The sequence below is a fragment of the Heterodontus francisci genome, chromosome 3 (genome assembly GCF_036365525.1).
Source record: "Heterodontus francisci isolate sHetFra1 chromosome 3, sHetFra1.hap1, whole genome shotgun sequence".
Lineage (NCBI taxonomy): Eukaryota > Metazoa > Chordata > Chondrichthyes > Heterodontiformes > Heterodontidae > Heterodontus > Heterodontus francisci.
Genome location: NC_090373.1, coordinates 28242158 through 28268095, shown reverse-complemented (window position 1 = coordinate 28268095; position 25938 = coordinate 28242158). Strand labels below are relative to the sequence as shown.

Genomic DNA, 25938 nt, shown 5'->3' with positions numbered 1-25938 from the left:
AGAGTAACACCCACCGTCACTCAACAGAGTAACACCCACCGTCACTCAACAGATTAACACCCACAGTCACTCAACAGAATAATACCCATAGTCACTCAACAGAATAACACCCACAGTCACTCACTCAACTGAATAACACCCACAGTCAGTCACTCAACGGAATAACACCTACAGTCAGTCACTCAACGGAATAACACCTGCAGTCACTCAACAGAATAAGATCCACAGTCACTCACAACAGAATAACACCCACTGTCACTCACTCTACAGAATAACACCCACAGTCACTCAACAGATTAACACCCACAGTCACTCAACAGAGTAACACCCACAGTCACTCAACAGAGTAACACCCACAGTCATTCAACAGAATAACACCCACAGTCACTCAACAGAATAATACCCATAGTCACTCAACAGAATAACACCCACAGTCACTCACTCAACTGAATAACACCCACAGTCAGTCACTCAACGGAATAACACCTACAGTCAGTCACTCAACGGAATAACACCTGCAGTCACTCACTCAACAGCATGACACCCACAGTCACTCAACAGAATAACACCCAGTCACTCAACAGAATAATACCCAAAGTCACTCACTCAACAGCATGACACCCATAGTCACTCAACAGAGTAACACCCACAGTCACTCAACAGAATTACACACACAGTCACTCAACAGAATAATACCCACAGTCACTCAACAGAATAATACCCACAGTCACTCAACAGAATAATACCCACAGTCACTCAACAGAATGACACCCAATCACTCAACAGAATAATACCCAAAGTCACTCAACAGAATAATACCCAGTCACTCAACAGAATAACACCCACAGTCACTCAACAGAATAACATCCACAGTCACTCAACAGAATAATACCCACAGTCACTCAACAGAATAATACCCACAGTCACTCAACAGAATAACACCCAGTCACTCAACAGAATAATACCCAAAGTCACTCAACAGAATAATACCCACAGTCACTCAACAGAATAATACCCACAGTCACTCAACAGAATAACACACACAGTCACTCACTCAACAGAATAACACCCTCGGTCACTCACTCAACAGAATAACACCCACAGTCACTCAACAGAATAACACCCACAGTCACTCAACAGAATAACACCCACAGTCACACACTCAACAGAATAACACCCACAGTCAGTCACTCAACAGAATAACACCCACAGTCAGTCACTCAACAGAATAACACCCACAGTCAGTCACTCAACAGAATAACACCCACAGTCAGTCACTCAACAGAATAACACCCACAGTCAGTCACTCAACAGAATAACACCCACAGTCACTCAACAGAATAAGATCCACAGTCACTCACAACAGAATAACACCCACTGTCACTCACTCTACAGAATAACACCCACAGTCACTCAACAGAATAACATCCACAGTCATCCACTCAACTGAATAACACCCACAGTCACTCACTCAACAGAAGAACACCCACAGTCACTCACTCAACAGAAGAACACCCACAGTCACTCACTCAACAGAATAACACCCACAGTCACTCACTCAACTGACTAACACCCACAGTCAATCAACTGAATAACACCCACAGTCAGTCACTCAACAAATTAATGCTCACAGTCACTCAACAGAATAACATCCACAGTCACTCACTCAACAGAATAACACCCACAGTCACTCACTCAACAGAATAACGCCCACAGTCACACAACTGAATAACACCCACAGGCACTCAACAGAATAACACCCACACTCACTCAACAGAATAACACCCACACTCACTCAACAGAATAACACCCACACTATCTCAACAGAATCACACCCAATGTCATTCAACAGAATAACACCCACACTCACTCAACAGAATAACACCCACACTCACTCAACAGAATAACACCCACAGTCATTCAACAGAATAACACCCACAGTCATTCAACAGAATAACACCCACAGTCATTCAACAGAATAACACCCACCGTCATTCAACAGAATAACACCCACCGTCACTCAACAGAGTAACACCCACCGTCACTCAACAGAGTAACACACACCGTCACTCAACAGAGTAACACCCACCGTCACTCAACAGAGTAACACCCACAGTCACTCAACAGAGTAACACCCACAGTCATTCAACAGAATAACACCCACAGTCACTCAACAGAATAATACCCACAGTCATTCAACAGAATAACACCCACAGTCACTCACTCAACTGAATAACACCCACAGTCAGTCAATCAACGGAATAACACCTACAGTCAGTCACTCAACAGAATAACACCTGCAGTCACTCACTCAACAGCATGACACCCATAGTCACTCAACAGAGTAACACCCACAGTCACTCAACAGAATTACACCCACAGTCACTCAACAGAATAACACCCAGTCACTCAACAGAATAATACCCAAAGTCACTCAACAGAATAATACCCAGTCACTCAACAGAATAACACCCACAGTCACTCAACAGAGTAATACCCACAGTCATTCAACAGAATAACACCCACACTCACGCAACAGAATAACACCCACAGTCATTCAACAGAATAACACCCACAGTCATTCAACAGAATAACACCCACAGTCATTCAACAGAATAACATCCACAGTCATTCAACAGAATAACACCCACACTCACTCAACAGAATAACACCCACAGTCATTCAACAGAATAACACCCACAGTCATTCAACAGAATAACACCCACAGTCATTCAACAGAATAACACCCACAGTCATTCAACAGAATAACACCCACAGTCACTCAACAGAATAACACCCACAGTCACTCACTCAACTGAATAACACCCATAGTCAGTCACTCAACAGAATAACACCCACAGTCACTCACTCAACTGAATAACACCCACAGTCAGTCACTCAACGGAATAACACCTACAGTCAGTCACTCAACGGAATAACACCTACAGTCAGTCACTCAACAGAATAACACCTGCAGTCACTCACTCAACAGCATGACACCCACAGTCACTCAACAGAGTAACACCCACAGTCACTCAACAGAATTACACCCACAGTCACTCAACAGAATAACACCCACACTCACTCAACAGAATAACAGCCACAGTCATTCAACAGAATAACAGCCACAGTCATTCAACAGAATAACACCCACACTATCTCAACAGCATAACACCCACAGTCATTCAACAGAATAACACCCACACTAACTAAACAGAGTAACACTCACTCAACAGAATAACACCCACACTCACTCAACAGAATAAGACCCACAGTCATTCAACAGAATAGCATCCACAGTCATTCAACAGAATAACACCCACACTCACTCAACAGATTAATGCCCACAGTCACTCAACAGAATAACATCCACAGTCACTCACTCAACAGAATAACACCCACAGTCACTCACTCATCACAAGAACGCCCACAGTCACACAACTGAATAACACCCACAGGCACTCAACAGAATAACTCCCACAGTCACACAACTGAAAAACACCCACACTCACTCAACAGAATAACACCCACAGTCACTCACTCAACAGAATAACACACACAGTCACTCACTCAACAGAATAACACCCTCGGTCACTCACTCAACAGAATAACACCCACAGTCACTCAACAGAGGAACACCCACAGTCACTCACTCAACAGAATAACACCCACAGTCACTCACTCAACAGAATAACACCCACAGTCACTCAACTGAATAACACCCACAGTCATCCACTCAACTGAATAACACCCACAGTCACTCACTCAACAGAAGAACACCCACAGTCACTCACTCAACTGACTAACACCCACAGTCAATCAACTGAATAACACCCACAGTCAGTCACTCAACAAATTAATGCTCACAGTCACTAAACAGAATAACATCCACAGTCACTCACTCAACAGAATAACACCCACAGTCACTCACTCAACAGAATAACGCCCACAGTCACACAACTGAATAACACCCACAGGCACTCAACAGAATAACGCCCACAGTCACACAACTGAATAACACCCACACTCACTCAACAGAATAACACCCACACTATCTCAACAGAATAACATCCACAGTCATTCAACAGAATAACACCCACACTCACTCAACAGAATCACACCCAATGTCATTCAACAGAATAACACCCACACTCACTCAACAGAATAACACCCACACTCACTCAACAGAATAACACCCACAGTCATTCAACAGAATAACACCCACCGTCACTCAACAGAGTAACACCCACCGTCACTCAACAGAGTAACACCCACCGTCACTCAACAGAGTAACACCCACAGTCACTCAACAGAATAACACCCACAGTCACTCAACAGAATAATACCCATAGTCACTCAACAGAATAACACCCACAGTCACTCACTCAACTGAATAACACCCACAGTCAGTCACTCAACGGAATAACACCTACAGTCAGTCACTCAACAGAATAACACCTGCAGTCACTCACTCAACAGCATGACACCCATAGTCACTCAACAGAGTAACACCCAAAGTCACTCAACAGAATAATACCCACAGTCACTCAACAGAATAACACCCACAGTCACTCAACAGAATAATACCCACAGTCACTCAACAGAATAACACCCAGTCACTCAACAGAATAATACCCAAAGTCACTCAACAGAATAATACCCAGTCACTCAACAGAATAACACCCACAGTCACTCAACAGAATAACATCCACAGTCACTCAACAGAATAACATCCACAGTCACTCAACAGAATAATACCCACAGTCACTCAACAGAATAACACCCAGTCACTCAACAGAATAATACCCAAAGTCACTCAACAGAATAATACCCAAAGTCACTCAACAGAATAATACCCACAGTCACTCAACAGAATAATACCCACAGTCACTCAACAGAATAATACCCACAGTCACACAGTCAACAGAATAACACCCACAGTCAGTCACTCAACAGAATAACACCCACAGTCAGTCACTCAACAGATTAATGCCCACAGTCACTCAACAGAATAACATCCACAGTCACTCACAACAGAATAACACCCACTGTCACTCACTCTACAGAATAACACCCACAGTCACTCAACAGAATAACATCCACAGTCACTCAACAGAGGAACACCCACAGTCACACACTCAATAGAAGAACACCCACAGTCACTCACTCAACAGAATAACACCCACAGTCACTCAACTGAATAACACCCACAGTCATCCACTCAACTGAATAACACCCACAGTCACTCACTCAACAGAAGAACACCCACAGTCACTCACTCAACAGAATAACACCCACAGTCAGTCACTCAACTGACTAACACCCACAGTCAATCAACTGAATAACACCAACAGTCAGTCACTCAACAAATTAATGCTCACAGTCACTCAACAGAATAACAGCCACAGTCACTCACTCAACAGAATAACACCCACAGTCACTCACTCAACAGAATAACGCCCACAGTCACACAACTGAATAACACCCACAGGCACTCAACAGAATAACGCCCACAGTCACACAACTGAATAACACCCACACTCACTCAACAGAATAACACCCACACTCACTCAACAGAATAACACCCACACTCACTCAACAGAATAACACCCACACTCACTCAACAGAATAACACCCACACTATCTCAACAGAATAACATCCACAGTCATTCAACAGAATAACACCCACACTCACTCAACAGAATCACACCCAATGTCATTCAACAGAATAACACCCACACTCACTCAACAGAATAACACCCACACTCACTCAACAGAATAACACCCACAGTCATTCAACAGAATAACACCCACCGTCACTCAACAGAGTAACACCCACCGTCACTCAACAGAGTAACACCCACCGTCACTCAACAGAGTAACACCCACCGTCACTCAACAGAGTAACACCCACCTTCACTCAACAGAGTAACACCCACAGTCACTCAACAGAGTAACACCCACAGTCACTCAACAGAGTAACACCCACAGTCATTCAACAGAATAACACCCACAGTCACTCAACAGAATAATACCCATAGTCACTCAACGGAATAACACCCACAGTCACTCACTCAACAGAGTAACACCCACAGTCACTCAACAGAATTACACCCACAGTCACTCAACAGAATAACACCCACAGTCACTCAACAGAATAACACCCACAGTCACTCAACAGAATAACATCCACAGTCACTCAACAGAATAACATCCACAGTCACTCAACAGAATAATACCCACAGTCACTCAACAGAATAATACCCACAGTCACTCAACAGAATAACACCCAGTCACTCAACAGAATAACACCCAGTCACTCAACAGAATAACACCCACAGTCACTCAACAGAATAACACCCACAGTCACTCAACAGAATAACACCCACAGTCACTCAACAGAATAACAGCCACAGTCACTCAACAGAATAATACCCACAGTCACTCAACAGAATAACACCCACAGTCACTCAACAGAATAACACCCACAGTCACTCAACAGAATAACACCCACAGTCACTCAACAGAATAATACCCAAAGTCACTCAACAGAATAACACCCACAGTCACTCAACAGAATAACATCCACAGTCACTCAACAGAATAACATCCACAGTCACTCAACAGAATAATACCCACAGTCACTCAACAGAATAACACCCAGTCACTCAACAGAATAACACCCACAGTCACTCAACAGAATAACACCCACAGTCACTCAACAGAATAACACCCACAGTCACTCAACAGAATAACACCCACAGTCACTCAACAGAATAATACCCACAGTCACTCAACAGAATAACACCCACAGTCACTCAACAGAATAACACCCACTCAACAGAATAACACCCACAGTCACTCAACAGAGTAACACCCACAATCACTCAACAGAGTAACACCCACAGTCACTCACTCAACAGAATAACACCCATAGTCACTCACTCAACTGAATAACACCCACAGTCACTCACTCAACAGAATAACACCCACAGTCACTCAACAGAATAACACCCACAGTCACTCAACAGAGTAACACCCACAGTCACTCAACAGAGTAACACACACAGTCACTCACTCAACAGAAGAACACCCACAGTCACTCACTCAACTGAATAACACCCGCAGTCACTCACTCAACAGAATAACGCCCACAGTCACACAACTGAATAACACCCACAGTCACTCAACAGAATAACACCCACAGTCACTCAACAGAGTAACACCCACAATCACTCAACAGAGTAACACCCACAGTCACTCAACAGAGTAACACCCACAGTCACTCACTCAACAGAATAACACCCATAGTCACTCACTCAACTGAATAACACCCACAGTCACTCACTCAACAGAATAACACCCACAGGCACTCAACAGAATAACACCCACACTCACTCAACAGAATAACACCCACAGTCATTCAACAGAATAACACCCACACTCACTCAACAGAATAACACCCACAGGCACTCAGAATAACACCCACACTCACTCAACAGAATAACACCCACAGTCACTCACTCAACAGAATAACACCCACAGTCACTCACTCAACAGAATAACACCCACAGTCACTCACGCAACAGAATAATACCCACAGTCAGTCACTCAACAGAATAACACCTGCAGTCACTCACTCAACAGACAACACCCATAGTCACTCACTCAACAGAATAACACCCTCGGTCACTCACTCAACAGAATAACACCCACAGTCACACAACTGAATAACATCCACAGTCACTCAACAGAGGAACACCCACAGTCACACACTCAACAGAAGAACACCCACAGCCACTCACTCAACAGAATAACACCCACAGTCAGTCACTCAACAGATTAATGCCCACAGTCACTCAACAGAATAACACCCACAGTCACTCACTCAATAGAATAACCCCTCCCAGATGATGAGCCAACCTGCAGCACAGGCCAAATGGGCTGAAATGCCATTTCTGGTGCTGCATTTTCTCTGATTCGTTGCTGTCCAAAGGAACCCCTGTACGGCTCCTTCTTTCTGATAGCTAGGAGGGGGACAGCACTGTCAATTACCTCGTGACCTGGTAAAAGTAACACTGGAATAGTTTTACTTACTTTGCGTCTTGAATGTTTCTGGGCTGGATCCCCACTGTCTGCTCCCTGGTGCCCCAAATCTTTGACCTTCAATAAAATATTGGAGATGGTTACTTATAGTTGTAATATATAATAATTACATGTGCCTTTATTCAACATGTGAGAGTAAAGTTTCCAAATCCCAGTTCTCAACATGGAGCCTCACAATTCATTGTGTATCACAAGATTCCAGGTGTTGCTGCCATCTTTGTCAACCATTAAAGTCATGGAAATGTGCCGGCTATCTCCTCATGCACACACCCGGAGACTGAGGCTCCCTGCTGCAAAATTGGGTTGATGTACAAATCAATGACTGAAATATCGAACCTCTTAACATGGCCTAAAGAGTCAAACTTCCATAAACCTGGATCCTGGATTCTGTGACCTGCCAAATTATATACAGGATAGGAATTACTAGACTTAAAAAGACCAAAGTTCATCTACTATCCTGGTAGTCACATGACAATGATAATGGAGTGGAGTGGTTGACTAATTATAGCAATTAATCTCTATGAATGAGTCTACAATAGACTCAGACATGAGGCAAGGAAAACCCTAATGATGGAGAGCTTTGGAAACCACAAGTCAAAACATGGATCACAGATCATGTCTCAATTTTTTTTTTGTTCGTTCGTGGGATGTGGGTGTCGCTGGCCAGGCCAGCATTTATTACCCATCCCTAATTGCCCTTGAGAAGGTGGTGGTGAGCTGCCTTCTTGAACTGCTGCAGTCCTTGGATGTTGGTACACTAACAGTGCTGTTAGGGAAGGAGTTCCAGGATTTTGACCCAGTGACAGTGAAGGAACGGTGATATACTTCCAAGTCAGGATGGTGTGTGGCTTGGAGGGGAACTTGCAGGTGGTGGTGTTCCCATGCAACTGCTGCTCTTGTCCTTTTAGGGGGTAGAGGTCACAGGTTTGGAAGGTGCTGTTGAAGGAGCCTTGGTGAGTTGCTGCAGTGCATCTTGTAGATGGTACACACTGCTGCCACTGTGCGTCGGTGCTAGGGGGAGTGAATGTTGAAGGTGGTGGTAGAATGATAGAATTTCCAACACAGAACAGGCCATTTGGCCCAACTGGTCCATGCTGGTGTTTATGCTGCACATGAGCCTCCTCCACCCTACTTCATCAAACCCCATCAAAATATCTTTCTGTTCATTTCTCCCTCATGTACTTATGCAGTTTCCCCTTCAATGTATCTGTGCTATTCTCCTCAACCATTCTGTGTGCTGGCAAGTTCCACATTCTCACTGCTGTCTGAATAAAGAGGTTTCTCCTGAATTCCCTATTAGATTTATTAGTGACTAAACCATATTGATGGCCCCTGGTTGTTGTCTCCAACACAAGTTTAAACATCATCTTTATGTCTCATTAAGCTACTCATATACTGTATCCCAAAATGTTATTTTCTGGAAAAAGCTGCCTTAATTTGCATTTGAATGAAGGAACGCTGACTGCTTCTAGAACCTTTACGCGATCCTCACATTTTCATGGAAAGGGCAATGCCATGATTCTCAGTTCCCGTCTGCAGGGCATGAGAGTCAAAGGTCAGACTACAAGACTAACTCACTGAGCTGTGTTCCCTGGATGTACAGATGCCGGTCAATTGTCCTCAGGGGTTTCAGTGCTATATTAATGGTCAGGCTGAAAAAGTAACCAATCGACCAACATGCTGACGATCTCAACTGAGTGCAGAAGGCCACCATGCTTCAAGTGTTGAAACACTGCTGCAGTGGCCTAACCTATGACTTCAATGTCCTTGTAGGTGTCAGAAGGTTGTGGGTTCAATTCCCATTCACAGAATCATAGAGCCAATTTTGCAGCACAGAAGGAGGCCATTTGGCCCGTTGAGGCCATGCCAACCCCTGAGACTTGAGCACATAAGCTAGGCTGACACTCCAGTATAGTACTGAGGAAGTGCTGTACTGAGAGAAATGTTATCTTTCGGATGAGACATTAAACTGTGTCTCTGTTTGCCCCCTCAGGTGGATGTAAAAAGTCCCATGCACTATTTTGAAAAAGAGCAGCAAAGTCCCCCAATGTCCTGGCCAATATCGCTACTCTTGAATTCCCTCCCTAAACCTCTCCACCTCTCTCTATCCCTTTAAGATGCTCCTTAAACCTACTTCTTTTAACCAAGCTTGAGGTCACCTATCCTAATATCTCCTTATGTGACTCCATGTTAAATTTTGTCTAATAACGCTCCTTTGATGTTTTACCATGTTAAAGGCATGAGGTTGTTGTCGATTCATAGGGTTCCACAAAAACCTGCTGCACCTCCCACTCCTAAATTCAGCCACTTCCGCCCACATCTTGCTCTCCTGAGTTGAAAACATGGAGGTAGCGGTGAAGCTTGTAGCAGCATTTCAGTCAGCACTTCACTGTGGGCTGGATTTTCCTGCACCGAGCCCGTTCCTCCCCACTTGGGGCACAGATAGTCAAGCAAAAGGGAGCGAGTTATGCACTGTGGCCTACTCACCTCACTCCTGCTCCAAACTAAATTTCATTTAATAAGTGTGTCCAGAAAAAAGAAAATACCAAACGTACTTACTGCTTTCCCCAAGGCTGAGGACCCACTTCTCGTAGTCCGATAATGCAGGCTTGGAGCTGTAACCTAGGGAGCAGAACCTCACTGTAAGTGCAGCAGTGATTGGCCTTCTGACAAGATCTACAGCCATAACATTACATGTGGGAATGTAAAGCTACTCGGCCTGTTAACTGCATGTCTCTGCCTGCATCCCTGAGTCTGACATCGATTGGTGATGCCACCCCAAACCCCACACACCCTGAAACCCAGACATTCCTGCATTTAATAACACCCAGGGTGAAGATCCAGGAGTAAAATGCTGTCCGATAATTGGACAACGCAGCAAATCGAGGACAGGTCCAACTGGGAGCTATATACAAACACTCTTTCTCCAAAATGTGCACATTTACTGGAATAGTACCAAGACGAGGGTGTTCAGTTATGGGAAAGACTGGAGAAGCTGGACTTGTTTTCCTTACATTGGAGAAGGTTAAGGGGGGATTTAATAGAGGTGTTAAAGAAACGATTTCCAGTGGAGGAGTGTCAGTAATCAGAGGACACAGATCTAAAGTGTTTGGTAAAAGAACCAGAGGCAAGATGAGAAATTATTTTACGCAGTGACTTGTTATGATCTGGAATGTGCTGCCTGAAAGGATGATGGAAGCAGATTCAATAGTAACTTTCAAAATGGAATTGGAAAAATAATTGAAAGGAAAACACTTTCAGGGCTATGGGGAAAGAGCAGGGGAGTGGGACTAATTAGAAGCCTCTTTCAAAGAGCTGGCACAGTCATGATGGGCTGAATGGCCTCCTGTGCTAAAAGATGCTGTGATTTAGGGACTGAAATTCGGTGAGGTTTCCCATGGTTCTGTGCCATATCTCTGGCCGAAAACTGGTGGAACCAATGGGAATTCCAGCCCATCTTGCTGTTACTCCAGTCTGTGTGGGGGCAAACCCCAGGAGACAGATTCACAATCTTCATCCCCTTGGCTGTGTGAATCCCTGACCTGGAGTGTCATATGTCTCCACATCAGTCCAGGTGTACGCAGGGTCAGCCACGAGCTCACCGTTAGCAGCTGCAAATGCAAAAAAAAGTGTCAGTTTTAAACTTCATTCTGCTGCTAACGACAGGGTCAGATTAGAAATTAATAAACATTTGAGGCCCCCACCAGAACAACCTCCCCCTCCCCCACTGCCATCCCACGATCAATTAAAACACAAACCTATAGTAAAATACATGAAGATAGACTGTTTCCACACTGCAGTAATAATGAAGCAAACCAGATCACAATATTGCTAGGCTGAAATGAAAGCAATTCAATCTGTCTCTCTCTCTCTCACACTCACACTCAAACACAAACACTCACACACACTTGCACTCTCACATACACACACAAACACACTCATTCACACATGCACGCACATACACACGCAAACACACACGCACTCACACTCTCACATGCACACGCAAACACACTCATTCACACACACACGCACATACACACTCACACTCTCACATACACAAACCCCCACACACATAACAGCCACACACATTCTCACGCACACTTACACTCACATATACACACAGCCACACACCCCACATACAACACACACACAGCCACACACAAACACTCACACATTCACACATACACACACACAAACACTCACACAGTAGTCCTGGGTCTCTGCCTTACATAACCACTACACAACTGTACCCAAATACACAGGCTCCATTATATCACAAGAAGAAATAAGGATTCAAAACACAAAAACATTTTTCAAGTCCAGTTATTTTCTCGGTAATGAACTAAGATTTATCAGCTACAATCACCATTTCCTCACTATGACTGAACCAGGCCACAATCAAGGAAACAATTTTTAAAGGAAGAAATGGCAAGAATGTGGAATGTTTAAAAGAAAGAATGAAAGATGTGCATTTCTTTCGCACCTTTCCCCACCTCCAGACGTCCCAAAGTGCTTTGCAGCCAATGGGGTTTGTTTTTGCAAGTGTTTTCATTTTTGTAATGTAGGGAATGTGGTAGGTTAGATGAAAACAGGATCGGCCTCAACTGTGATGCCCACCATGGTGGAATGGCCTGTCTAACTTCAGTGAGTAATGACCTGTTGTGTGAGGTGCTGTGGGCTCTGAGGCATATGGAACAGAAAGAGGCAAGTTCACTCAGCGACAGAGATTGGAGAATATGCGCCAGTGGTTTACTTACCCACCTGGCTTGCTGGAGGAATCAGCCAATCAGATCTCGGCTGTGCCTGTCTGGTGAAACCTGGAGGTGAAAGAGTTGTGTCCCGAGAGTGTGAGTTAACAGATCAAAGCAGCCGTACTCCAGGCTTCCCAGTAACATTCTCAATAACATAACAGCCACTCGGTATAATGGGGCAATTGTGTTGCAGCCAGAAAGGAAGGGAGAAAAGAATAAGGTGAAAGATAGAAAGAGGGAATGAAAGATAAAAGAAAAATTTAAAAAAGGGGAGAGCAAAAAAAGGAAAAAAAAGACCTCTGATGAAGCAGGAGCAAGAAGTTGTCCAGCGTGTTGTTAAAGCGTGCGGGCCGAACATACCAAGACTAGCGCCCAAGTTGCCCGTCCGACGGACTGCAATGATTGGCTCCCGGCGGTGGACTCCTGGTGGTGACAAAAGCAGCATTTAGCATTACACAGCACGAGCCCATGGAAATTGGCACATTGGATAAATGAAGAGCGGAGGTTCAGTGGGATCGAGTGAGCGAGGTACCTGCGTGTGGTGGAGGGTAGTTCCTGTTGGTGAGCTCAGACACAGCTGACCCTCGGAAAGCTGGGAAGGTAATGTCACTCTGTCAGTCGGGATCTTTACTGCACCGCAAATCAAAAGCGACACAGATAGAAAAAAATAAAAGAGCGCCTGGCAATTTAATTAGCCGCCTACCTGATTGCTGCCCCCTGCCATGTGGAGAGAGAATGTGACCTGGAATTGATACAAATTATTAAAACACAGTAGATGGTGATAATAAGTAATCAAAAGAGCTCATAACTTGCTGATCTTTATCTCAGAGGGCTGGAGTACAAAGGGGTGGATGTTATGTTACAGTTGTACAGAGCTCTGGTTAGACCCCTGCTGGAATACTGCATTCTGGTCTGGGTGTTGCACCTCAGGAAGAATATATTGGTCTTGGAGGGGGTGCAGAACAGATTCACCAGAATGGTACTGGGGCTAAAAGGGTTAAATCACAAGACCAGATTGCATAGACTCGGCTTGTATTTCTTTGTGTATAGAAGATTAAGGGGTAATCTAATTGAGGTGTCTAAGATGATTAAAGGAGTTGATAAGGTACATAGAGGGAGTCCAGAAAAAGGGGCCACAACCTTAAATCATAAACCCACACTCCTGCTGGGCATCACTCTCCAAACACTTGCCACTTTTATTCTTCAAGATGCTGGAGGTCGCGGGGGGGGGGGGGGGGGGTGGTGGGTGGTGGGAAGGACATGTGCAACTTCTTTTTGCACAGCAAGCTCCCAGAAACAGCAATGTGAGCATGACCAGAATACCTATTTTTGTGATAGATTGAGGCATAAATATTGGGCAAGACAGATACGAATAGCAACATCTTCTTCAACACAATGCCATTTTACATTCACCTTAGAGGGCTGGTGGTGCTTCAGTTTAATGTCTCATCTGGAAAGACAGCACCTCTGACAGTGCAACGCTCCCTCAGTACTGCACTGGGATTATGTGTTCAAGTCTCGAGTGGGATTGGAACACACAATCTTCTGACTCAGGGGGTAGAGTGCTACTAATCCTATTGTTGAATAATTTAGAAGTGAAAACCAGCCACATGCCCTTGGTACAAATCCAGGCTTTTCATAGGCTACTAAGTTTTTCTTTAGGGCTGGATGGTTTCAGAAGTGGATTATCCAACCTTTGACCTGTGACCCAAGGAGGGAGGTCGAATTGGGCACACTGCAAAATGAATATGGAGCAGAGGCGATGCCCTCAAATCTGCAGTTTCCCAATCCTTGTTCTGCCCCTGACCTTGCTGCAAGAGCCAACAGCAGGGATTGTGCACACAATAAATGATCATCTTCCATTAGCAAAACTCCACAACGCTACCATCAGAGAGCCCAGACACTGGACGGACAGATGGACTGCAGCTCTTAACCAACCTTCAGTGATTTGAGGTCCTTTGGGATCCTAGCCCAGCCTCTGAAGCAGTGATAGGTTCCCTGAACCATTTCCCCAGTTCCCCAATGCCACTAACCCGCATCCCTCACTTCAAACAGGAGCGGCTGAGTGGGGGCAGTCTGTTGAGAGGTGCTGGTTGGTACGATGGTCCTTGGCGCAGGAAGTTTGGTAGTGGTGGCATCACATCCAACTTGCTGAGGTGTTCCAGCCTGCCGTGTTGTAGTGCTGCTGGTTGGTTTGGGTGTTGTGACTGTGGTTGTGGGAGCTGGCACGTTGGTAGTCTTCAGCTTCTCTGTGTAAAACACCCCATTACCCAGAAAAAAAAACAGATTAATGTTGTGTCCTTTTGCGAAGTTAAACTGAATTTGACTTCAGTGATAATCAAAGAGGCCTCATCTCCTCGTGGCCTATTTAAATATTTCCCTCAAGGCCCACACGCCCACCCTTTCCAGCAAGAATCTTTCAGCAAAGCAGGTGGCCATTCGGCCCGTCGTGCCTGCACCAGATCAAAAATTGGGAAGTGTGGATGATATTTTCCTGCTTCCTAACCAAAGAGGCATTGAAGCATCCTCCCACTCCCAGCCCACACTAACATTCAACTAACTCAGCACAGCCCAGGGCTGAAGCTGGGATTGGAACTCTATCCCTAAAAACTGCTTCCATTGATATTTTAGTGATTTTGTGGTAATGCATTATATCTGTCTTTCATTCATTAGGGAAATAGTAATTATGACTAGTCTATTTGGCTCAGTACCGTACTGGGATGGTGCACTCAGTGGCAGAGCCATTGGGACACCTCCCCCTCCCCAACTTCCACCTCCTCCAGTGAGATTATGTTAATGAAGTATCAAGGACAGTGTTTAATTCTGTAACAGAGCTTGCTATTCATGTCCCACGACACCAGTTCCAAGCCAAAACATTTACCTGTCCTGATTCTCGAGGTTCTTGAAGGCAGAAATTCAAGGATTGATGGATAGTTCACTCCTTTCTGTTGTTTGAGCTCTAGAGGAATAGACAGAAGGAATGTTTGGTGAACATTGAGACCGGACATCATGAGGAGTACAGAGTGCAGTTGGTACATTGAGAGCAGCTCACGCCATATCTGGGTATCAGCTGTGGCTCAGTCGTAGCACTTTCATCTCTGAGTCAGAAGCTTGTGGGTTTAAATCCTCCTCCTCCAGAAACGTGAGCACACAAATTAAAAGCTGACCCTCCAGTGCAGTATTGAGGGAGTGCTATGCTGTCAAAGGTGCTGTCTTTCAGATAAGGTGTTAAACTCTGGCCCTGTCTGTCCTCTCAGGTGGGTGTAAAATACTCCATGGTGCTACTTGAAGAAGAGATTATGTTTGTCTGTCAACTGACTTCACTGAAACACGTTATCAGGCTGTTATCACATTGCCTTGGTGGGATCTCCCTGTGTGCAAATTGGTTGCTGTGTTTGCTACATTATAACAGAGACTGCACTTCTGAAAAAACAACTTCACTGGTTATGAAATGCTTTGAGATATTCTGAGGATATATCGATGCCAGTCTTTCTTTACCCAACTGGCCTCACAAAACAAAAAGTCAGGTGCAATAAGTACAGCCTGCAATTTTCCAGTTGGGGTTCGCGGGCAGGACACCCCGCCACTGATTATTAACTTTAACTTCAACATCACAACACAAGTACCTGCTGCCTCAGAGAGGAGAAGCTTTATCAGGGGTTTAAGAGCCCTTCACCAGTAATGGACTACACTTGTAGTGTAGAAACGCAGCAGCCCATTTGTGCACAGCAAGCTCCCGCACACAGTAAATAAGGTGAATCTGTTTTCATGATGTTGGCTGAGGGATAAATATTGGCCAGGTGGGGGTGGGGGGAGGGGGTGCAGGGGTCGGGTCGGGGGGGGATGACCTCCCCTACTCTTCTTCAAACAGTGCTAGAGGATTTTTCACATCCACCTGAGAGGACGGGTGGGGCCTTGGTTTAACGTCTCATTGGAAAGACAGAACCTCCAACAATGATTTAGATTTTGACGGAGAAAGCTAACCAGGATTCATGGCGAAAGACAGTAAAGCAGGATTATTTGTCGGATTACCAACCCTCACGGATTTTCCTGGAGTCTCCAGGAATTAAAAATTAATCCTTTGGACACGACTGTGAGCAATAAAATCTGGGAGACATGTCATTTACTTTGAAGACTTTGGTTTATTAATTATAAAAAAAAATTCAGATGTAGAAAAGGCTGTTTGACCAGGAGGGGTGATTGGAGGCAAGGGGTCATGTGATGTAACCTCCAGGAATATGTACAATAAGAGTTGGCAACTCCAATTATTTGGTGGTTGAGTAGGGAAGGTTAGTTCCATCACAAACCAGTTTATGATGCAAAAAATGCTTATTAGGATTAAGTCAATTCTGGCAGGAAATGTTTGTAAGAAGGGAGTGCTCGGGTCAAAATGAATCTTAAAGGGAGCTCCTCTGCTAAGTGGATACAAGGCAGATGACTCCAGGTGGGGAGCCTCACCCACTGAGAGTGCCAATCGGTAGATCAGGATTTGCTCCTTCCATTTCCTTCGCATTAATTGTAATGGCCAGACAACTAGGAGCTCGATTCAAGCTCTGCATCTGATTCTTTGCCCTACTCTCCCACTGAGTGAGGCTTCCCAATCACAGCTTCTTATCTGAAACAACCTACCTTATACTGTGCCCTTAATTCTTGTTGTCGAACAGCCAAATGACAAAATCAAGGGTAAAACAGAACAAGTGCGCCCTTCAATCTGAGCTTCTTAATTAAATTTAAAGCTTGGAAACGATTACCTGACACCATGAAAGACTCTCTCCATCTGGGGAGTGACAGGGATCGAACGCCATGGGAGAAAGTCCCTTTGTAACTGGAGCTGCTGGGCGCCTTCCGCACGTGAATCTTTCCTCCTCTGTTGTCAATGACACCACTATGGTAAACAATGGGCTTGTTAACATCTTCCTGCTCCATTTAAAATTATCATCCTCATTCTCAGATCCCTCCATGACCTCATGTAACCTCCTCCTACCCTACAACCCTGCCTCCCTCTGTAACCTCCTCCAGCCCCTACATCCCTCCCTATCCCTGTAACCTCCTCCAGCCCTACAACCCTCCCTCTCTCTGTAACCTCCTCCAGCCCCTACATCCCTCCCTATCCCTGTAACCTCCTCCAGCCCTACAACCCTGCCTCCCTCTGTAACCTCCTCCAGCCCCTACATCCCTCCCTATCCCTGTAACCTCCTCCAGCCCTACAACCCTCCCTCTCTCTGTAACCTCCTCCAGCCCCTACATCCCTCCCTATCCCTGTAACCTGCTCCAGCCCTACAACCCTGCCTCCCTCTGGAACCTCCTCCAGCCCCTACAACCCTCCCTCCCTGTAACCTCCTCCAGCCCCTCCATCCCTCACTATCCCTGTAACCTCCTCCAGCCCTACAACCCTCCCTATCCCTGTAACCTCCTCCAGCCCTACAACCCTTCCTATCCCTGTAACCTCCTCTAGTCCTACAACCCTCCCTCCCTGTAACCTCCTCCAGCCCTACAACCCTCCCTATCCGTGTAACCTTCTCCAACTCAACAACCCTGCTTCCCTCTGTAACCTCCTCCAGCCCTACAACCCTCCCTCTCTCTGTAACCTCCTCCAGCCCTACAACTCTCCCTATCCCTGTAACCTCCTCCAACCCTACAACCCTCCCTCTCTGTGACCTCCTCCAGCCCTACAACCCTCCCTCTCTCTGTACCCTCCTACAACCCTCCCCATCCCTGTAACCACCTCCAGCCCTACAACCCTTCCTCTCTCTGTACCCTTCTCCAACCCTACAATCCTCCCTATCCCTGCAACCTCCTCCAGCCCTACAACCCTCCCTCTCTCTGTAACCTCCTCCAGCCCTACAACCCTCCCTATCTCTGTAACCTCCTCCAACCCTACAACCCTCCCTATCTCTGTAACCTCCTCCAGCCCTACAACCCTCTCTCTCTCTGTACCCTCCTCCAACCCTCCCCATCCCTGTAACCACCTCCAGCCCTACAACCCTCCCTCTCTCTGTACCCTTCTCCAACCCTACAACCCTCCCTCTCTCTGTACCCTTCTCCAACCCTACAACCCTTCCTATCCCTGTAACCTCCTCCAGCCCTACAACCCTCCCTCTCTCTGTAACCTCCTCCAGCCCTACAACCCTCCCTCTCTCTGTAAGCTTAGGACTTTGGAAGCTGAAGACATGGTACCAGTGGTGGAGTGATTTAAATCGGAGAAGCACAAGTGGTCAGAACTGGAGAAATGCAGAAGTTTCGCAGGGTTACAGGAGATTACAGAGATCGGGAGCGGTGAGCAAACTGGACCAAATTTCCAAATGCATAGTCATAGGAATAGGAGGAGGCCATTCAGCCCCTCAAACCTGTTCCGCCATTCAATTAGATCACCGCTCATCTGTATCTTAACTCCATTTACCCGCCTTGGTTGCATATCCCTTAACACCCTTAGTTAACAAAAATCTACCAATCTCTGTGTTGAAAGTTTCAATTGACCCCCAACCTCAGCAGCCTTTTGGGGAGAGTTCCAAATTGGAGCTTCACCCACAAGGAGCTGATATCAGGCAAGCATTAGCATGGTCCCTGTGATGTTTCGTTGGAATGGTCCTTGAGCAATCAAGGCTGGTGTTAACATTAACATAGCTACGATCAGTTAAATTCAACCCTGACAGGAGGCTGAAAGGGAGTCATCCAGGGCAGTGGGATCAAGACTTCACTCATGACATTTGCTTTTTTAAGCATGAAAATGTCATAGTAAACTGTTATGAATATTAAAACCTCTCGAGCCTGCTCCACCATTCAATACGATCATGGCATATCTTACACCGCAACTCGGGGGAGGGCGGCACAGTGGCGCAGTGCTTAGCACCGCAGCCTCACAGCTCCAGCGACCTGGGTTCAATTCTGGGTACTGCCTGTGCGGAGTTTGCAAGTTCTCCCAGTGGCCGTGTGGGTTTCCACCGGGTGCTCCGGTTTCCTCCCACAGCAAAAGACTTGCAGGTTGATAGGTAAATTGGTTATTGTAAATTGCCTCTCGTATTGGTAAGGGAATTGAGAGAAGGTGGGGATGTGGTAGAGAATATGGGATTAATGTAGGATTAGTATAAATGGGTGGTTGATGGTCAGCACAGACTCGGTGGGCCGAAGGGCCTGTTTCAGTGCTGTATCTCTAAATAAATAAATAAACTCCACTTTCCTGCCCACTCCACACATTCCTTTAGTAACCAGATATCTATCAATCTCAGTCTTGTATATACTCAATGATTGAGTATCCAGAACCCTCTGCAGTAGAAAATTTCAATGATTCACAACCCTTTGAGTGAAGAAATTTCTCATTTCAGTGCGAAATCGCTGACCCCTTATTCTAAAACTATTACCCCCTAGATCTAGACTCTCCAACCGGGGAAGCAGCCCCTCAGAATCTACCCAGTTAAGTCCTCGAAGAATTTTATATGTTTCAATGAGATCACCTCTCATTCTTCTAAACTCCAGAGAGTATAATCCCATTCTACCCAATCTTTCTTCAGAGGACACCCTCTCAACCCAGGAATCAATCTAGTGAACTAAGAGAGATCAGGCACAATGGGCTGAATGGCCTCCTTCTGTACTGGTGTATTCTGTGATGCTAAGCAGGCTGAGCCTGAGACCAGATGGCTAATACAACATGTTGCCGAGGAGAGAAATGACATCTGTAAACCACTCGAATGTAACAAAAACAGGAGAGCTGTTGACCTGTGAATAGCTGCACCACACACACTGGAAACGGATGCGTAGATGTCAGTGCCCCAGACAGCCTGCTTCGTGCCCACACATCCGGGTGGGCACCTCGCGACAAACTCAGACACCTTTATCTTGCCCGCTCTGATGTCACAGTCTATCTGAGGCAAGACTGAAGATGTAAACACAAACAGACAATTATTAACTCATTCAAAACTCATTCACTTACACAGAGATAAAATCGGGTTCATAAACAATCAAATCACAGAGTGAGAACAGTAAGGTACAAGGCAGAGACAATCAGGACCAACCTGCACACCACCCTGGTCAGGCCCACTGTGAGCGTGAGTCCTGTGTCCAGTTGTGGTCAGACTCAGCGTGAGCCCTCTGTCCAGTTGTGGTCAGACCCAGCGTGAGTCCTGTGTCCAGTTGTGGTCAGACTCAGCGTGAGCCCTCTGTCCAGTTGTGGTCAGACCCACCGTGAGCCCTCTGTCCAGTTGTGGTCAGACCCAGCGTGAGCCCTCTGTCCAGTTGTGGTCAGACCCAGCGTGAGTCCTGTGTCCAGTTGTGGTCAGACTCAGCGTGAGCCCTCTGTCCAGTTGTGGTCAGACTCAGCGTGAGCCCTCTGTCCAGTTGTGGTCAGACCCACCGTGAGCCCTGTGTCCAGTTGTGGTCAGACTCAGCGTGAGCCCTCTGTCCAGTTGTGGTCAGACCCACCGTGAGCCCTGTGTCCAGTTGTGGTCAGACTCAGCGTGAGCCCTGTGTCCAGTTGTGGTCAGACCCACCGTGAGCCCTCTGTCCAGTTGTGGTCAGACCCACCGTGAGCCCTGTGTCCAGTTGTGGTCAGACCCACCGTGAGCCCTGTGTCCAGTTGTGGTCAGACCCACCGTGAGCCCTGTGTCCAGTTGTGGTCAGACCCACCGTGAGCCCTGTGTCCAGTTGTGGTCAGACCCACCGTGAGCCCTGTGTCCAGTTGTGGTCAGACCCACCGTGAGTCCTGTGTCCAGTTGTGGTCAGACTCAGCGTGAGCCCTCTGTCCAGTTGTGGTCAGACCCACCGTGGGCCCTCTGTCCAGTTGTGGTCAGACCCAGCGTGAGCCCTGTGTCCAGTTGTGGTCAGACCTACCGTGAGCCCTTTCTCCAGTTGTGGTCAGACCCACCGTGAGTCCTCTGTCCAGTTGTGGTCAGACCCAGCGTGAGTCCTGTGTCCAGTTGTGGTCAGACCCAGCGTAAGTCCTGTGTCCAGTTGTGGTCAGACTCAGCGTGAGCCCTCTGTCCAGTTGTGGTCAGACCCACCGTGAGCCCTCTGTCCAGTTGTGTTCAGACCCAGCGATAGCCCTGTGTCCAGTTGTGGTCAGACCCGTGAGTCCTGTGTCCAGTTGTGGTCAGACCCACCGTGAGCCCTTTCTCCAGTTGTGGTCAGACCCACCGTGAGCCCTGTGTCCAGTTGTGGTCAGACCCACCATGAGCCCTGTGTCCAGTTGTGGTCAGACCCACCGTGAGCCCTGTGTCCAGTTGTGGTCAGACCCACCGTGAGCCCTGTGTCCAGTTGTGGTCAGACCCACCGTGAGCCCTGTGTCCAGTTGTGGTCAGACCCAGCGTGAGCCCTGTGTCCAGTTGTGGTCAGACCCAGCGTGAGCCCTGTGTCCAGTTGTGGTCAGACCCACCATGAGCCCTGTGTCCAGTTGTGGTCAGACCCACCATGAGCCCTGTGTCCAGTTGTGGTCAGACCCAGCGTGAGCCCTGTGTCCAGTTGTGGTCAGACCCAGCGTGAGCCCTGTGTCCAGTTGTGGTCAGACCCAGCGTGAGCCCTGTGTCCAGTTGTGGTCAGACCCAGCGTGAGCCCTGTGTCCAGTTGTGGTCAGACCCACCATGAGCCCTGTGTCCAGTTGTGGTCAGACCCACCATGAGCCCTGTGTCCAGTTGTGGTCAGACCCACCGTGAGCCCTGTGTCCAGTTGTGGTCAGACCCACCGTGAGCCCTCTGTCCAGTTGAGGTCAGACCCACCGTGAGCCCTTTCTCCAGTTGTGGTCAGACCCACCATGAGCCCTGTGTCCAGTTGTGGTCAGACCCACCGTGAGCCCTTTCTCCAGTTGTGGTCAGACCCACCGTGAGCCCTCTGTCCAGTTGTCTTCAGACCCAGCGATAGCCCTGTGTCCAGTTGTGGTCAGACCCATGGTGAGCCCTGTGTCCAGTTGTGTTCAGACCCACCGTGAGCCCTGTGTCCAGTTGTGGTCAGACCCACCGTGACCCCTCTGTCCAGTTGTGGTCAGACCCATGGTGAGCCCTGTGTCCAGTTGTGGTCAGACCCACCGTGAGCCCTCTGTCCAGTTGTGGTCAGACCCACCGTGAGCCCTCTGTCCAGTTGTGGTCAGACCCACCGTGAGCCCTGTGTCCTGTTGTGGTCAGACCCAGCGATAGCCCTGTGTCCAGTTGTGTTCAGACCCAGCGATAGCCCTGTGTCCAGTTGTGGTCAGACCCAGCGTGAGCCCTGTGTCCAGTTGTGGTCAGACCCACCGTGAGCCCTGTGTCCAGTTGTGGTCAGACCCACCGTGAGCCCTTTCTCCAGTTGTGGTCAGACCCACCGTGAGCCCTTTCTCCAGTTATGGTCAGACCCACCGTGAGCCCTGTGTCCAGATGTGGTCAGACCCAGCGTGAGCCCTGTGTCCAGTTGTGGTCAGACCCACCGTGAGCCCTGTGTCCAGTTGTGGTCAGACCCACCATGAGCCCTGTGTCCAGTTGTGGTCAGACCCACCATGAGCCCTGTGTCCAGTTGTGGTCAGACCCACCGTGAGCCCTGTGTCCAGTTGTGGTCAGACCCACCGTGAGCCCTGTGTCCAGTTGTGGTCAGACCCACCATGAGCCCTGTGTCCAGTTGTGGTCAGACCCACCGTGAGCCCTGTGTCCAGTTGTGGTCAGACCTACCGTGAGTCCTGTGTCCACTTGTGGTCAGACCCACCGTGAGTCCTGTGTCCAGTTGTAGTCAGACTCAGCGTGAGCCCTCTGTCCAGTTGTGGTCAGACCCACCGTGACCCCTCTGTCCAGTTGTGGTCAGACCCATGGTGAGCCCTGTGTCCAGTTGTGGTCAGACCCACCGTGAGCCCTCTGTCCAGTTGTGGTCAGACCCACCGTGAGCCCTCTGTCCAGTTGTGGTCAGACCCACCGTGAGCCCTGTGTCCTGTTGTGGTCAGACCCAGCGATAGCCCAGTGTCCAGTTTTGTTCAGACCCAGCGATAGCCCTGTGTCCAGTTGTGGTCAGACCCAGCGTGAGCCCTGTGTCCAGTTGTGGTCAGACCCAGCGTGAGCCCTGTGTCCAGTTGTGGTCAGACCCACCGTGAGCCCTTTCTCCAGTTGTGGTCAGACCCACCGTGAGCCCTTTCTCCAGTTGTGGTCAGACCCACCGTGAGCCCTGTGTCCAGTTGTGGTCAGACCCAGCGTGAGCCCTGTGTCCAGTTATGGTCAGACCCAGCGTGAGCCCTGTGTCCAGTTGTGGTCAGACCCACCGTGAGCCCTGTGTCCAGTTGTGGTCAGACCCACCATGAGCCCTGTGTCCAGTTGTGGTCAGACCCACCGTGAGCCCTGTGTCCAGTTGTGGTCAGACCCACCGTGAGCCCTGTGTCCAGTTGTGGTCAGACCCACCGTGAGCCCTGTGTCCAGTTGTGGTCAGACCCACCGTGAGCCCTGTGTCCAGTTGTGGTCAGACCCACCATGAGCCCTGTGTCCAGTTGTGGTCAGACCCACCGTGAGCCCTGTGTCCAGTTGTGGTCAGACCCACCGTGAGCCCTGTGTCCAGTTGTGGTCAGACCCACCGTGAGTCCTGTGTCCAGTTGTGGTCAGACTCAGCGTGAGCCCTCTGTCCAGTTGTGGTCAGACACATCGTGAGCCCTCTGTCCAGTTGTGTTCAGACCCAGCGATAGCCCTGTGTCCAGTTGTGGTCAGACCCACCGTGAGTTCTGTGTCCAGTTGTGGTCAGACCCACCGTGAGCCCTTTCTCCAGTTGTGGTCAGACCCACCGTGAGCCCTGTGTCCAGTTGTGGTCAGACCCAGCGTGAGCCCTGTGTCCAGTTGTGGTCAGACCCACCGTGAGCCCTGTGTCCAGTTGTGGTCAGACCCACCGTGAGCCCTGTGTCCAGTTGTGGTCAGACCCACCATGAGCCCTGTGTCCAGTTGTGGTCAGACCCACCGTGAGCCCTGTGTCCAGTTGTGGTCAGACCCACCGTGAGCCCTTTCTCCAGTTGTGGTCAGACCCACCGTGAGCCCTGTGTCCAGTTGTGGTCAGACCCAGCGTGAGCCCTGTGTCCAGTTGTGGTCAGACCCACCGTGAGCCCTGTGTCCAGTTGTGGTCAGACCCACCATGAGCCCTGTGTCCAGTTGTGGTCAGACCCACCATGAGCCCTGTGTCCAGTTGTGGTCAGACCCACCGTGAGCCCTGTGTCCAGTTGTGGTCAGACCCACCGTGATCCCTGTGTCCAGTTGTGGTCAGACCCACCGTGAGCCCTCTGTCCAGTTGAGGTCAGACCCACCGTGAGCCCTTTCTCCAGTTGTGGTCAGACCCACCATGGGCCCTGTGTCCAGTTGTGGTCAGACCCACCGTGAGCCCTTTCTCCAGTTGTGGTCAGACCCACCGTGAGCCCTCTGTCCAGTTGTGGTCAGACCCATGGTGAGCCCTCTGTCCAGTTGTGGTCAGACCCATGGTGAGCCCTCTGTCCAGTTGTGGTCAGACCCACCGTGAGCCCTGTGTCCAGTTGTGGTCAGACCCACCATGAGCCCTGTGTCCAGTTGTGGTCAGACCCACCGTGAGCCCTGTGTCCAGTTGTGGTCAGACCCACCGTGAGCCCTTTCTCCAGTTGTGGTCAGACCCACCGTGAGCCCTGTGTCCAGTTGTGGTCAGACCCAGCGTGAGCCCTGTGTCCAGTTGTGGTCAGACCCACCGTGAGCCCTGTGTCCAGTTGTGGTCAGACCCACCATGAGCCCTGTGTCCAGTTGTGGTCAGACCCACCATGAGCCCTGTGTCCAGTTGTGGTCAGACCCACCGTGAGCCCTGTGTCCAGTTGTGGTCAGACCCACCGTGATCCCTGTGTCCAGTTGTGGTCAGACCCACCGTGAGCCCTCTGTCCAGTTGAGGTCAGACCCACCGTGAGCCCTTTCTCCAGTTGTGGTCAGACCCACCATGGGCCCTGTGTCCAGTTGTGGTCAGACCCACCGTGAGCCCTTTCTCCAGTTGTGGTCAGACCCACCGTGAGCCCTCTGTCCAGTTGTGGTCAGACCCATGGTGAGCCCTCTGTCCAGTTGTGGTCAGACCCATGGTGAGCCCTCTGTCCAGTTGTGGTCAGACCCATGGTGAGCCCTGTGTCCAGTTGTGGTCAGACCCACCGTGAGCCCTC

General features: G+C 48.4%; 1 protein-coding gene across 5 annotated transcripts in view; it reads right to left on the bottom strand.

Annotated features, from left to right (window-relative positions):
• vit (vitrin) overlaps positions 1–25938 on the bottom strand; it is a 197365-nt gene that overhangs the window by 78834 nt on the left and 92593 nt on the right. For 2 of the 5 annotated variants that reach the window (XM_068020391.1, XM_068020401.1), the window contains 10 exons: positions 20571–20727; positions 17609–17742; positions 15739–15816; positions 14891–15106; positions 13561–13599; positions 13390–13449; positions 13155–13280; positions 11649–11717; positions 10666–10728; positions 8098–8163 (listed from right to left, as the gene is read on the bottom strand). In XM_068020391.1, coding sequence (XP_067876492.1) covers positions 8098–8163; positions 10666–10728; positions 11649–11717; positions 13155–13280; positions 13390–13449; positions 13561–13599; positions 14891–15106; positions 15739–15816; positions 17609–17742; positions 20571–20727 — 1008 coding nt within the window. The remainder of the gene's footprint in view (positions 1–8097; positions 8164–10665; positions 10729–11648; positions 11718–13154; positions 13281–13389; positions 13450–13560; positions 13600–14890; positions 15107–15738; positions 15817–17608; positions 17743–20570; positions 20728–25938) is intronic. The other 3 variants (XM_068020413.1, XM_068020408.1, XM_068020424.1) reach the window with 3 other exon arrangements.